Source organism: Staurois parvus, unplaced genomic scaffold (genome assembly GCF_062004578.1).
Source record: "Staurois parvus isolate SC_StPar_1 unplaced genomic scaffold, SC_StPar_1.0 ptg000552l, whole genome shotgun sequence".
Taxonomy (NCBI): domain Eukaryota; kingdom Metazoa; phylum Chordata; class Amphibia; order Anura; family Ranidae; genus Staurois; species Staurois parvus.
This window is the reverse complement of record NW_028318348.1, coordinates 1,263,082-1,278,304: the sequence shown is the minus strand read 5'-3', so window position 1 is coordinate 1,278,304 and position 15,223 is coordinate 1,263,082. Positions and strand designations below refer to the sequence as shown.

Genomic DNA, 15,223 nt, shown 5'->3' with positions numbered 1-15,223 from the left:
TCAGTGAATTCAACAGTGGTCCCGTGATAGGTTGCCACCTGTGCAATAAGTCCATCCATTACATTTCCTGGCTACTAAATATTCCACAGTCAACTGTTAGTGGTATTATAACAAAGTGGAAGCAACTGGGAACAACAGGAAAATGACAGAGCGGGGTCAGCACATGCTGAAGTGTACAGTGCACAGAAGTCACCAACTGTCTGCAGAGTCAATAACTTTAGACCTCCAAACTTTGTGTGGCCTTCAGATTAGTACAACAACAGTGCATAGAGAGCTTCATGGAATGGGTTTCCATGGCCAGGCAGCTGCATCCAAGCCTTAAAAACCAAGTGCAAGGAAAAGCATTGCATGTAGTGGTGTAAAGCACGCCGTGACTGGACTCTAGAGCAGTGGATATGTGTTCTCTGGAGTGATGAATCATGCTTCTCTGTCTGGCAATCCAATAGGTGTCTGCGTTTGGCGGTTGCCAGGAGAACGGTACTTGCCTGACTGCATTGTGCCAAGTGTAAAGTTTGGTGGAGGGAGGATTATGGTGTGGGGTTGTTTTTCATGGGTTGGTCTTGGCCCCTTAGTTCCAGAGGAAACTCTTAAGGTGTCAGTATACCAAGACATTTTGGACAATTTCATGCTCCCAACTTTGTGGGAAGAGTTTGAGGATGGCCCCTTCCAGTTCCAACATGACTGCACACCAGTGCACAAAGCAAGGTCCATAAAGTCATGGATGAGCAAGTTTGGGGTGGAGGAACTTGACTGGCCTGCACAGAGTCCTGATCTCAACCCGAGAGAACACCTTAGGATGTCTTAGAGCGGAGACTGTGAGCCAGACCTCCTCCCCCGACATCAGTGCCTGACCTCACAAATGCGCTTCTGGAAGAATGGTCAAACATTCCCATAGACACCTTCCTAAACCTTGTGGACAGCCTTCCCAAAAGAGCTGAATCTGTTCTAACTGCAAAGTATGGGCCAACTCAATATTGAACCCTACAGACTAAGACTGGGATGCCATTAAAGTTCATGTGCATGTAAAGGCAGGCCGACCAATACTTTTGGCAATATAGTGTATATATACAGTATATATATATATATATATATATAATATTATATTATATTATATTGTGACAGGGCAAGACTCTGTCACTGTGAAATTTGTCAATTAAAAGACACAGGGTGTGCAGGACTATGGAGTATAGCTGTTGAGTGGAGAAAATTGCTTTTGCAGCTTTCTCCAGGTTTTGGTATTCCTGGAAGGGGCTCCGTAGTTTGGAGATTCCTTAGTGTCTTGGGCAGGACAAAATCTCCAACCCAGTGTCTGGGTTTTGTGGAGGAACAGCAGGGTGTGTGCCCAGGTGCACAGAGGCCTTGTACTGGAGGTTTAGGAATACCTCAGGGCTTCAACCAAGAGAGACAGAAGGTCTCCTACAGGAGTCAGAGAGGCTGCATGTGGCAGCAGGAGTAGGAATGTCTGCAAGAGATGGTTAACAGCCTGAGGACTAGGCTGTGACTGAGAATATCTAAGTTGTGTGCCTGGAAGAGCTGGTGGTCAGAGGGACCTATATCAGCAGTGCTGCTGATGAGTAGCCACGTGGGCTAGCATTTTCATTTGGATTGTGTATATATTGCTGAAGAGCCCCTGCGTGGGAAACATTGTGTTTTGGACTTTCCTTTTTTTTTCTTTTAATAAAAGTGGGCTACCAAGTCCGGAAAAATAGTTTCTGACTGGCGTGAACTCACTTGCAAACGCCTCTACCACTGAGCTAAACATCCCCAAATGTTAGTATATATATATATATATATATGTATGTTTGTGTTATATGGATAATATAATAAAATTCCTCTTTAAGGTTATTTTTGTGAATATAGACATGCATTGAATAAAATACAAATAGTCACATAAAAGTTCAGAGTGGGAATATTCAGAACTGTGGATTTTCATAATAAGAACCAAAATTAACTACTTGCATCTTAACAGTCTGTAGAAGTGGTGGCTATGTTAGTTTGTTTGGGGGGGGGGGGGTTTGTTCACCATACTGTACCTATGGAGGAGCATTGCTACTCAAGGACATGACATGTGTTAGGACTACCAAACACATTCCTCTCCATTCATCTCCATAAGACAGAAAAGAGGGGTTTTAGAGCTCACAGAACAACTGGCCAAGGATGAGATATCTCACTGCCTGTGATAATAGTATAGAGAGCACCAGACACAAGCAGGATGAACAGTTATGTGCACTTACTAAACAGCTATAACTAAATATTTTAACTTACAGTCAAAAATAATATCACCCCTGCATTTCTGTCAAATAATGCATCAATTCGCCCAGAAAATTGTTGCAATTAAAATCTTTAGGCGTTCTCATGTTTATTTTCTTTGTTTGTATTGGTATGAAACAAAAAAAAAAGGAAAAAACAGTGGTGCTGTGGACATAGCATATCTTGATTTCAGGAAGGCATTTGATACAGTTCCACGTAATGATCTTATACAAAGGTTGTACAAGCTAGGACTTAGCCCTTGGGTGGGTCAGTGGATATGAAGTTGGCTAAAGGATAGATATCAGAGTGTGGTTGTAAATGGGGTCCATTCGGAACAGAGACCAGTCACTAGTGGTGTGCCACAAGGCTCTGTACTAGGTCCTATTCTATTTAATGTATATGTAAGTGATATAACTAAAGGGTTGTTGGGTAAGGTATGTCTTTTTTGCTGATGACACAAAGGTGTGCAATAGGGTTGATATCCCTGGAGGTGTTTGTAACATAGAACATGATTTGGCATTGCTGGAAGATTGATCAAAGAAGTGGAAATTGCAGTTCAATGTTTCTAAATGTAAAATAATGCACCTAGGGAAAAAGAATCCCTTGAGAGAGTATAACATTGGGGGTACAGTGTTGGCCAGCACTTCAGAGAAAAAGTACTTGGGGATACTTATTTCAGATGATTGCAAAAACAGCAAACAGTGTGACCATGCAGTGGAGAAAGTGAATAGATTTCTAGTATGTGTCACTAGAGGGGTCACCAGCAGGAGGAAGGAGGTCCTAATTCTTCTATATAGATCTTTATATCACTAGAGGGGTCACTAGCAGGAGGAAGGAGGTCCTGTTTCCCCTATATAGATCTTTAGTTAGACCTCATTTAGAATACTGTGTCCAGTTCTGGAGATCTCACTTACATAAAAGTATTGATGAGATAGAATGAGTCCAGAGACAGGTAACAAAAATGATGAAAGGTCTGGGGGATAAAACATATCAAGAGTGACTTCTGGAACTTAACATCTACAGTCTGGAGGAAAGAAGGGAAAGGGGAGACATGCATGAAACCTTTAAATACATCAAGGGGGTGAACAGGGGCGGACTGACAACTCATGGGGCCCCTGGACAACAGGGGATCATGGGGCCCCTGTGTCCTCACCCACACTCAAACCACACCCAAAAAAGCCTATGAAAGGTACCAGGGGCATCTCATTAGGCCCCCTACTGACCCTGGGCCCTCAGGCAGTGCCCGAGTACCGAAATGGTCAGTCCGCGCCCCTGGAGGTGAATAAGGTTCAGGAGGGCAGTATTTTCAACACAAAACCAAAATCAAAAACACGGGGATATGACCTTAGACTAACTGGAGGAAAGTTCAAAATTAATCTCAGAAAGTACTATTTTACTGAAAGAGAAAGAGTAGTTGATGCTTGGAATAAACTTCCAACAGAGGTAGTGAGTCAGTCAACAGTAAATGCGAGGAACAAGCATAGATCTAAAAAAAAAGTTGACCAAAAAAAAACACAAATGCAAACCCCCCCCAAAAAAAAAAACTTAATGGACCACTTGGTCTTTTTTTGTATGTTTCCATGTAAGAGACTCATTTATGGTTACAGGAAGCAATTGATTTCAATAATTCTTTCCAAGGAGTGTGCTATCAACTATTAAATTGATTGCGGCAATGATGTTATCCAGTCCATTTTTGGGGGTTTTGCATGGAATGTGTTAAATTTGGCTTTTTGTTTCTCCACTTTTTTTGTGTCATACCAATACCAACAAAAGAAATAAGCATGAGAATGCCTAAATTGCAACAATTTTCTGGGCAAAGTGGTGTGTTATCTGATAGCAATGCAGAGGTGTTTTTGGCCATGACTGCAAGTATTTAACAATTTAACAGAATGAAAGGGAGAACGTTCATGGCTGGGGTCTTCATATCCTTTAGTTTCTATAATATATACAGTATTTCTTGTAGATAATAGCCTTTACTTACCAGAGTATATCCATATAAACCTAATAATTGTGCTATTCGTAATGTTGTCACAGATTGGAGGTCACCGATAAATCCGGCCACTGTCCCAGCTTTTATACAGGAATAATTAGGAGCTGTCATTGTGTGTCCACACAGTATCTGCAGAACATCTTTTAAGGCTTTATTCACACTTCCACAAGAATCGTACACATGATATCCCAGAGTCACATTGGGCAAAATATCCGGGTCCTTGTTTATCTCATCAATGGCAAATATTAAAGCAAGAAGGTGTGTAAATTCTCTACTACTGACACTGTAAAATATCAAAGCATCATACTGGTTACCATCATTTCAAAGTTGTATACATATATATGCAGAGTATATCATATTTAAGTGTTTTTATTTCTTTTTCAAAAAACAGTTTCAGTGATTAGTTTCATTATTAACCTCTTAACTCGTAGTGCATGCATATACTATATCTGGAAGCATAAAGGTGTGTTTTAACCACATACAGTACAGTATATGCATACAGCCAGTGCCACTTGTGGGAAAGTACCTAAAATGTTATTTTCCTGTACTCATGGGGTTAAGAACACTTTATACATGAGTTATTGTGCTGTGGTGGGTCAACTCTTTTTGTCATGGGGTGCTTTCTGTAGTGGCAATATATATTTAGAGATAGGGATTGGGCCGATGGTTCTCGTGGTCATGGGAGTTGGAAAGGCCAATCAAAATTTTCAACGCCACTCTGAGCAAGAGTATATTATGGTGTGGTTCTCAGCTGGTGCTCAGGAAGGAGGGTGCTGGTATCCAGTATCACACATCCAGAGTGTCAGTAAGAAATGCATGAGATGCCGCTCAACCATCCTGATCCATGTTAGGTGTAAATGACAGCCTGAGCCAATACTGCTCCACTGGCCCCTGGTGCAATTCACTCCACCCACCAGTGCTTAGTGATAGATCCCCTAACATGGACCGGGTTGGTTCAGCAGCAACTTATACCTTTCTTACCGACACAGTTAAAAAGACCATACACGAAGGGATGTATTGTTGCACGAAGAGTGAGGTTACTTCTTAGTGGGACCCTAAAATGTAACTAAATGTTGAAACCATACTACTACTGGTTGGAAATTATCACGATCTAAAATGTAAAGTACAAGGCCCACATTCAGCCTTATAGAAGCATATAATTTAGATTTGAACTTTAGTCAGATAATTAAGTCCTGCTAGATCACCTCAGTTGGCCCCTTTTGCAGGTAAGTACAGCTATGTAAGACATTAAAAATAAGTACTTATTCTGGTCAAAATCCAGTAATGCACTGTGTCACTTTGCTTTGCACATGCTCATTTGCTCTCTATTGTGCAAAATTTGTAGAGGCCAATCCTCTGACAGCCTAAAGATTTATTGCTGTTCAGAGGCTCTGGGCTTTAACAAAATGGCAATCTCCGGCAAGAATAAACAGGCACCATGCTGGAGGCACACACTAATTTTGGCGGCATAATTATTAAAGTGAAATGTATGTTCCTTGCTAAAGAACATTATTTTTTATCAAGTTGTTATGAGTAAAGTTCTGCTTTAAAAAGAGAAAGCGTACTGCCATGTATGATGACCAATGCCTTGCTAATGTAACTTTTGGAGAGCTGTAATATGGAGATGTTTTAGAACTGTTAGCTCAATATCTTTTTATTCACGTAAAGGAAATTTTTATTTAGTAACAATGACTAGTCTGGTTTACTTAGGGTGAAGGCGGTGAGAGTGTGAGCCTACAGTGAATGGGAACAGCGAATGAAGTGTACACCTTCATATTAACTTTCTGGGTGATGAAGAGTAAGAAGAAAAGGTAAGGAGAAGCAGCCAGCTTGGGAGAGGAGGCAGTGGGATCCGGTGATGGAGGTTCCATCAAAGGGGCACACTGGTGGCTGTATGGTTTGCTCTTGAAGGTGGCAGGGTTCCTATACTAGGGCCCGCAAAGTACCATAACTTGTCTAGGGACCTGGCCTGGACCACAGTGTGTCAGGTATTGCAAAGTATAGAGCAGCTTCTTGTCTTGCTTTCGAGAAAAAACAAGTGGAGTGTATCATGTAAAGCATGCAATAGAGCCAGTGGAGAGAATCTGCACTCAACGCAATAAATCTCAAAATGTTTCTATAGTCAGTGCAAGAACAGGTGTCACTGGAAAATAAAAGACATTATCTTTCTGTGTGGAAGGATACTATGAATGCAGTTTCCACATGCTAACACTTGGTGGAAGGGAGCAATATTGTAGGCAGGTGCAGTCTACTTTTTCCATTGCAGATGACACTCAAATGCAGTGGCATCGTAGGGGGAGAGGAAGTCAAGAGGAACATAATTCCTGTATGGTTTCCTGGGTCACTGGGAAGCTATCCAATTGGAAGCTGCTGCTCCATGTGATTCTGGCAGCCATCTTGGGTCAGGCAGAGACTATTTAAGACCCTAGCTCCCAGGCTTGGTGCACATTTTGCATGTGGGTAGTGTAGGGACAGGTCATCCATCTGACAGGGACTGTGATTAACAGCAGGTAGAGGTTCTAGACTAGTGAAGAAAGAATAGAAACATGCTGAATGTGTGGCTCAATGTACTGGACTACAGAGCCCATCAGAAGGCAGCAAGGAAACACCTGAACCACTGGGAATCGTTTGCACGCTGCCCAAGCAAATACTACTCCTGGCACCCCTCCAAGAGGTAGTCTGGTCTCTTCCCATTGGGGCTCATAAGAAACTCCAAGGAGCCACAGTAATGGCAGAGCCCCACACGGAAGCAGTGGTGCCAGAGGAGTGGCTAGTTGCATGCTACAGAGTTGGGTGATTTGAGAGAGTTGTAGCCTGTGGCTGCTCCAGTGATTCTAGTGTAAAAATAAGATGAGTCTTCAGTTTTGCATAGACTACCAAAATTAAACACCTGCACTCATTGGGATGCTTACTCGTTACCCCGGGTAAAGGAGTTACTTATGGCATTGGGTCAAGCCAAATACTTCTCCACCCTTAACTTGGCAAGTGGCTGCTGGCATGTTCTAGTAAGAGATCAAGATCATAAAAAAACTGCCTTTGTCACACCCCTGGGACTGTTTGAATGTAACCATATGCCCTTTTGCCTGAGCAATGCCCCCAGCACGTTACAGTGCCTAATGGAGAGATGATTGGGGACTTCAACTTTGAGACTGTGCTAGTTTACTTGAATGATATCATAATCTTCTCCAAATCCTTTGAAAATGACATCAAGCACCTGGACCTGGTGTTCACCTGTAAATGCCACCTAATGAGGCAACGGGTCCAGTACTTCATGTCATAGAATCTGGTAGAGTTTCCCCAGACCCAGCTGAGGTACAGGTGGTGCAGGACTGGCACACCCCTAAGACTGTTACTCCTTTCTGGGACTGGTGGGCTACTACCGAAGGTTTATTTCAAAGTTTGCCTGGATAGCTGCCTCACTTACCCAGCTGCTGAGCGGTCACGCCACCCAGAAGAAAGGCGGTTCTTTGCCTTCTATCCAAGCTCAATGGCAGCATGACCTTTGAGATGCTTAAACAAAACTGACTTTGGCACCTTTATTAGCCTATGTGGGTGCTTTGAAGCTCTTCTGGTGTATACATATGAACGTTTACAAGGCCTGCAAATGGGTAATCTCCTACGCTGTAATCTCTGGCCTATCAAAAAGATGCCCCACAACTACAGCTCTTTCTTATTAGAGCTACTGGTCTTAGTGTGGGCCATCACCTCATTAGGGTGTTTAAGGACGGTTGCCCCAACAGGATACTCTCAGACCAAGGTCCAAACTTTGCGTACCTGATTATGTTCAAGTGTGCCACCGCGGTGGTATCAGGAAATCACATAGCACCCCCTACCATCCACAGGGTAATGAAAATTGTGAAAGGTTCAGCTGCACCCTGCTGACACGTTTTGTCATGTTACAACCAAAAACTTATATGTATTTTTTGGGGATTTTATGTGATAGACCAACACAAATGGGCACATAATTGTGAAGTGGAAGGAAAATGATAAATGATTTTCAACATTTTTTACAAATAAATATCTGAAAAGTGTGGCGGCATTTGTATTCAGCCCCCCCGGAGTCAATACTTTGTAGATCCCCCTTTCACTGCAGTTACAGCTGCAAGTCTTTTTGGGGATGTCTCAACCAGCTTTTCACATCTAGAAAGTGAACACCAAAAAGCTCTCATGTAAAAGGTATGGATTTAACTCAACACCTCAACATGAAGGGATATTAATTCATATATCAAAAATGAAAAATTATAAACAAAAAATTCTCTGTACTGACAAATATATTTAGCTAGTACTTAATTTTATTGATTAATCAGTTAAAAGTGGATCAAAGTGATACATATAAAAGGTAAATGGTTTGAGAGCTGTCAGCTTTGATTGGTATTCTATTTATATAAATATTAAAATACGGTATTTACCTTATATATGTATCACTTTGATCCAAGATATCCTACTGATTGCTAGACATGACCTTTGACATTTTTAATGTGTGCATCTATATGTCCAATGTGCATTAATTTTTAACTGATTAATTAATAAAATTCCGTATTAGCTAAAGATATTTGTCAGTACAGAGGATTTTTTATTTCAATTTTTTCATTTGATATATTCATATTATTTCATATTTGATTTGATATATGATTTAATATCCCCTTTGAGTTATGCGATGAGCTAAATCCATACATTTTACATGAGAGCTTTGTGGTGTTCATTTCTGAGGAGTGCTACCCTCCCCTTTCCACACTTGGTACTGAGCTGTACTTGGTAGGATCATTTTAGATTTTTCTTTACATCTAGAGAGGGACATTTTTGCCCATTCTTCTTTGCAAATTAACTTAAGCTCTGTCAGATTGGATGGAGAGCGTCTGTGAACAACAATATTCAAGTCTTGCCACAGATTCTCCATTGGATTTAGGTCTGGATTTTGACTAGGCTATTCTAACACATGAATATGCTTTGATCTAAACCATTCCATTGTAGCTCTGGCTGGATGTTTCGGGTCGTTGTCCTGCTGGAAGGTGAACCTCCACCCCAGTCTCAAGTCTTTTGCAGACTCTAACAGGTTTTCTTCTAAGATTGCCCTGTATTTGGCTCCATCCATCTTCCCATCAACTCTGACCAGCTTCCATGTCCCTGCTGAAGAAAAGCATCCCCACAACACGATCCTGCCATCACCATGTTTCATGGTGGGGATGGTGTGTTCAGGGTGATGTGCAGTGTTAATTTTCCACCACACAAAGCGTTTTGTTTTTATGCCAAAAAGTACAATTTTGGTCTCATCTGACCAGAGCACCTTCTTTCACGTGTTCGCTGTGTCCCCCACATGGCTTCTTGCAAACTGGAAACGGGACTTCTTAAGGCTTTCTTTCAAAAATTTATTTTTCTTGCCACTATTCCATAAAGGTCAGATTTGTGGAGTGCACGACTAATAGTTGTCCTGTGGACAGATTCTCCCACCTGAGCTGTGGATCTCTGCAGCTTCTCCAGAGTTCCCATGGGCCTCTTGGCTGCTTCTCTGATTAATGCTCTCCTTGCCCAGTCTGTCAGTTTAGGTGAATGGACATGTCTTGGTAGGTTTGCAGTTGCGCCATACTCTTTCCATTTTCAGATGATGGATTGAACAGTGCTCTGTGAGATGTTCAAAGCTTGGTTTTTTTTTTTTATAACCCAACCCTGCTTCAAACCTCTCCACAACTTTATCCCCAACCTGTCTGGTGTGTTCCTTGGCCTTCATGATGCTGTTTGCTCACTAATGTTCTCTAACGCACCTTTGAGGGCTTCACAGAACATATGTAGTTATACTGAGATTAAATTACACACAGGATGACTCTATTAACTAATTAGGTGACTTCTGAAGTCAATTGGCCCCACTAGGTTTTAGTTAAGGGTATCAGAGTAAAGGGGGCTGAATATAAATGCACACCCCATTTTTCAGATATTTATTTGTAAAAAATTTTGAAAAACATTTATCATTTTCCTTCCACTTCACAATTATCTACACAATACTAGTGTTATGCCCCATGTTAACATGAACTGCTTTAAAAGAGAAGTTTGGGATTTAGAAAACAAACAAAGAAAATGATTATACTCATCAAGATGGATGCAGCATCGACATGACACCTGTACCCCGCTGGCTCTGTAGTGAGAACTAAGTGATCAAACACTGCTGATTGCTCAGTTCTCCCCCTCCACTCTGAGCAGAGACCCGGGACTCTCTGCTCTCCCCTCCAGTGCTCACTGGAGTGCTGGGCTATGGAAAAAGCAAAAGGAGATGGCTCTGGCTTTCAGAGGATTGCTGAGAGGCTGAGCCAGGTGCCGGTCCAATTATTTGGGTGGATCCCAACAATATATGGTCGGGATCTTTCCTGATCCAGGACCGACTAAATGACGTCAGCCGACAACGGGCTTTAGGTGGCTGTTGGCTGAAAAGGGTCACAGGAGTGCAAAACAAACTGCACTTCTGTGATCCATTAGAGATGTATGGCCAAAAAAGCTTTGGCTACACTTCTTTAAAGCCACCCAAATAACGGTTCATGCACTGTTTTTAGAAAAACAATGCACCACAATGCAAGGGAGTATTTTTTGGGGAAAAGTGGAGTTTTCCTTTATTTAGTTTAACTTCAGGACTATCATGAAAATGCATAGCAGCTACCAAAAACCGACCAACTAATGAATGACCAGCTACAGGCTTAGGGATAAGCAGTAAAAAATACATCCCAAGCAACATCTTCTTATCCCAATGTAGGGCAAGCAGTCACTGCTTACATGAAGGTGCAAAGCTGCTCTGACTAAATAGCAGTTTAACAGCATTGTCCCCTATCACAGGAAGCTGCACGATGTGGACTTCAATGGCAGGATTAACAAGTTTTTGTGGGACTTTTGCAGGGGATGCAGTAAGCGTAACTCCATTTGTGTTGAGGAAAAACAATCCCCTCTATGTTGCATGTTGCATGGATTTAGCTCCCCTGGCGGTATTCCCGAGTGTAGATCGGGGATAACTTTCAGTACCAAAAGCTGTAACCCAGAGCTACACTCAAGAATACACTGCAGTGTTTCTCCGGGATCCCTCCAGCACTTACCTTGTCCTTCGCTCCTGCGATGTCCCCCCTGCAGCGTCCCCGGCCATCTCCTCCAGCCGATGCCGGCATCCGTCTTCCGGGTTTCGTTCCCTGCGACGTACGGGACGTACGGGGGATGGAACCGGTGGGAAAGTCAAACATTTTAAAAGCGACATTCACCAAATACACTAAAATCACATAGTATAACATGACTATATCAAACTATTTCACATACATTTTGTCCCGAGTGCTTTGTCTGGCACCCTGCCTGCATTTTTACTGTTCTTTCTGCCTGGAAACTGTGAAACATCCATGGCGTCCAAAAAGCGTCCCTTTAGATCAAAAGTGGTTTTAGACCGGCTAGAGAACAGCGATAGTAAATTAGAACCACTTGCAGAATTGAGTGATAATGATTCGTGGGGGAAATTCCTCATCAGACACTGAAAACGATTTTGCGACTGAGCTCAGTGATGTGCGAACTTGGCGCTCTATTTCAAATTTCAGTGTTTTTGGTTTTGATTACATTATTGAAGTAATTTTATTATTATTATATTATTATTTTTATGATTATTTATTATATTATAATTTATGATTTCGTGTTTCAAGTTTTATCATACCCGGAATGTTTACTAGACTCTTGTTCGGACAGATTTCAGTGAGTTATTCCTAAGAATTACAGGCCTACAATAAAAAAACGACATATTGCCATGCAAAAAAATGTACCACTTTAAGCACAGAAATATGGACATAATCAGACCGCTAGGGAGGTTAACAAACATTTTGCAGATTCCTACCTCTTTGCTCTGAAGAAAAAGTTGTTTGTTGTGTGCAGTTAATATGAATGGGAGTGAATTTCTTTCATTAATAATCAGCTGATGCACCTGAAGTGTCCTAGTGAGGAAAGTTGCAGTGCCAGTATCCCTTTAGAAGTGATTAACCCCTTGGAAGTATCTTGCCAAAAATGACATTTTTGTGCCAAAGAAGGCACTTGTATCTTAGTGCAGATTTCTGGGAAAATCAGTGAGCCAATCACACAAGCAGGAAATGACATTTCTGGGGACATTCTGTACATCAAATGAGTACATAAGTCCTCCAGGTTGCCATATTGCAATTTTACATAAAATCATAGCTCCCAACTGTCCCTAATTTCGAGGGACTGTCTCTCATTTGGAACAAAGTCCCTCTGTCCCTCTTTCCTCCTCATTTGTCCCTCATTTTGGTCTGTTCTATGTAGTTGTATATAAAATGCACTATTTCTCTATCAAAAAGTCTTTTGGATATTTCCAAAGCCAATATAAAGGAATAGTAGCGGCCAAAAAACTACTTGTGGGTTTAACCAACAATTTTTTTTGTGTCATTTTCTTTTAAGGGGGTGTGGCAGGGGGTGTGTCCTATGCCCACATACGTTTGCTAATAGGTATCTCGTTCGCATCTCAGAAAGTTGGGAGCTATGCATAAAATTATGAAGACTACCTAATTTACACATATTGGGATTTTTTTCAGCAAAGACATGGAGTAGAATACATTTTGGCCTAAATGTATGACAAAATTTGATATTTACAATTTTTTACTGGACATGTTTTATAGCAAAAAAGTCAAAAATATTGTTTTCTTGTCAAAATCGTCAGACCTTTATTTTTCTAGCGCAAAAAATAAAAAGCACACAGGCGATCAAATACCACTGAAAGAAAGCTCTATTCGTGGGGAAAAAAGGATATAAATTTCATTTGGGTGCAGCATTGCATGACCGCGCAATTGTCAGTTAAGGTAATGTAGCCCCGTAAAGCAAAAAATAGCCTGGTCAGGAAGGGGGGTAAATCCACAGGAGGGCAAAGGGCTGTAAAAGGGACTGCACTGTAAAGGGGTACTATAATGTAAAGGGGGGCTATGATGTAAAGGGGGGCTGTGGACACTGATATAAATGGGGGACCAAGCTGTAAAGGGGGGTTATGGTGAATATTCTATCGCCAAATGCCTCCCTGTGAATACTTCTCCCAGCTCCCTGGAAAAACTGGCTGCCATGACACTAGTCCCTGGTGCAAGGTTGAGGACCGCTGCTTCATTGCTTTATTCATGTTGATGTTGAGACAAAAAAGTATTTAATTTACTAAACTAAACCGAAGCTTTGAACTGAGTGCAATGTCACAAAAATGATTTCATTCACTAAAATGCATTTATTAACTCAAAGTGCAGCTTGTAACAATTGCATACCTCCCAACTTTCTGAGATTTGAAAGAGGGACAAAGGACCTACCCCTACCACACCTCCAGTTACACAGTTCAGAAAAAAAAATTATTTTACAAAAAAATCTTTTTTTCTTTATTACTTTTTCCTCTACACTGAATTTTCAAAGTAACAAATAAAATTGTTTACAGTAGATGTTGGAGAAAAGATTTAATATAGCAGTATTTTTGTTAAATTGTTACTAAACCCCGGACCCTTCATTCACTCTGTCTGGTCTCCCCGGACCCTGCATTCACTCTGTCTGGTCTCCCCGGACCCTGCATTCACTCTGTCTGGTCTCCCCGGACCCTGCATTCACTCTGTCTGGTCTCCCCGGACCCTGCATTCACTCTGTCTGGTCTCCCCGGACCCTGCATTCACTATATCTGGTCTCCCCGGACCCTGCATTCACTATATCTGGTCTCCCCGGACCCTGCATTCACTATATCTGGTCTCCCCGGACCCTGCATTCACTATAACCGGTCTCCCCGGACCCTGCATTCACTATATCTGGTCTCCCCAGACCCTTCATTCACTATATCTGGTCTCCCCGGTCCCTGCATTCACTATATCCGGTCTCCCCGGACCCTGCATTCACTATATCTGGTCTCCCCGGACCCTGCATTCACTATATCTGGTCTCCCCGGACCCTGCATTCACTATATCTGGTCTCCCCAGACCCTGCATTCACTATAACCGGTCTCCCCGGACCCTGCATTCACTATATCTGGTCTCCCCAGGACTCTGTATTCACTATATCTGGTCTCCCCAGACTCTGCATTCACTATATCTGGTCTCCGCGGACCCTGCGTTCACTCTGTCTGGTCTCCCCGGACCCTGCATTCACTATATCTGGTCTCCCCAGCCCCTGCATTCACTATATCTGGTCTCCCCAGGACTCTGTATTCACTATATCTGGTGTCCCCTGACTCTGCATTCACTATATCTGGTCTCCCGGATCCTGCATTCACTATATCTGGTCTCCCCGGACCCTGCATTCACTATATCCGGTCTCCCCGGACTCTGCATTCACTATATCTGGTCTCCCCAGCCCCTGCATTCACTATATCTGGTCTCCCCAGGACTCTGTATTCACTATATCTGGTCTCCCCGGACCCTGCATTCACTACATCTGGTCTCCCCGGACCCTGCATTCACTATATCTGGTCTCCCCGGACCCTGCATTCACTATATCAGGTCACCCCGGACCCTGCATTCACTATATCTGGTCTCCCCCGGCCCTGCATTCACTATATCTGGTCTCCCCGGACCCTGCATTCACTATATCAGGTCACCCCGGACCCTGCATTCACTATATCTGGTCTCCCCCGGCCCTGCATTCACTATATCTGGTCTCCCTGGACCCTGCATTCACTATATCTGGTCTCTCACAGTACACAGAACATGGAAATGCAATTATTTTAGTAAATATACTGTAAACTGATAAATACCTTTTCTCATCAGCAGTCAGAGTAGAATTGTGACTTCTCTCAGTGTCCAGCAGAGCACTGGTTAAAGCTTGTAGAAGGAGTTTTCTTTTTGCTACAGGAGGTTGCAGAACCCCTGACCTCTGTCTGGACAGTGCTGATGGACCCTGTGCTGATCACATGCACTCTCCCAAGAAAAAAACTCTCTAGCAATACACACTAAACTGAGCATGTGCAGATTGCCTCCACACTTATGTCTTATCAGGAAATAAGAGGGGGACACT

General features: G+C 42.4%; 1 protein-coding gene across 1 annotated transcript in view; it reads right to left on the bottom strand.

Moving 5' to 3' along the window:
* LOC149451006 (vomeronasal type-2 receptor 26-like) overlaps positions 1-15,223 on the bottom strand; it is a 50,486-nt gene that overhangs the window by 29,733 nt on the left and 5,530 nt on the right. Inside the window, exon 2 of the mRNA XM_089691149.1 lies at positions 4,232-4,523. Within this exon, the coding sequence (XP_089547275.1) occupies positions 4,232-4,523 (292 nt within the window). The remainder of the gene's footprint in view (positions 1-4,231; positions 4,524-15,223) is intronic.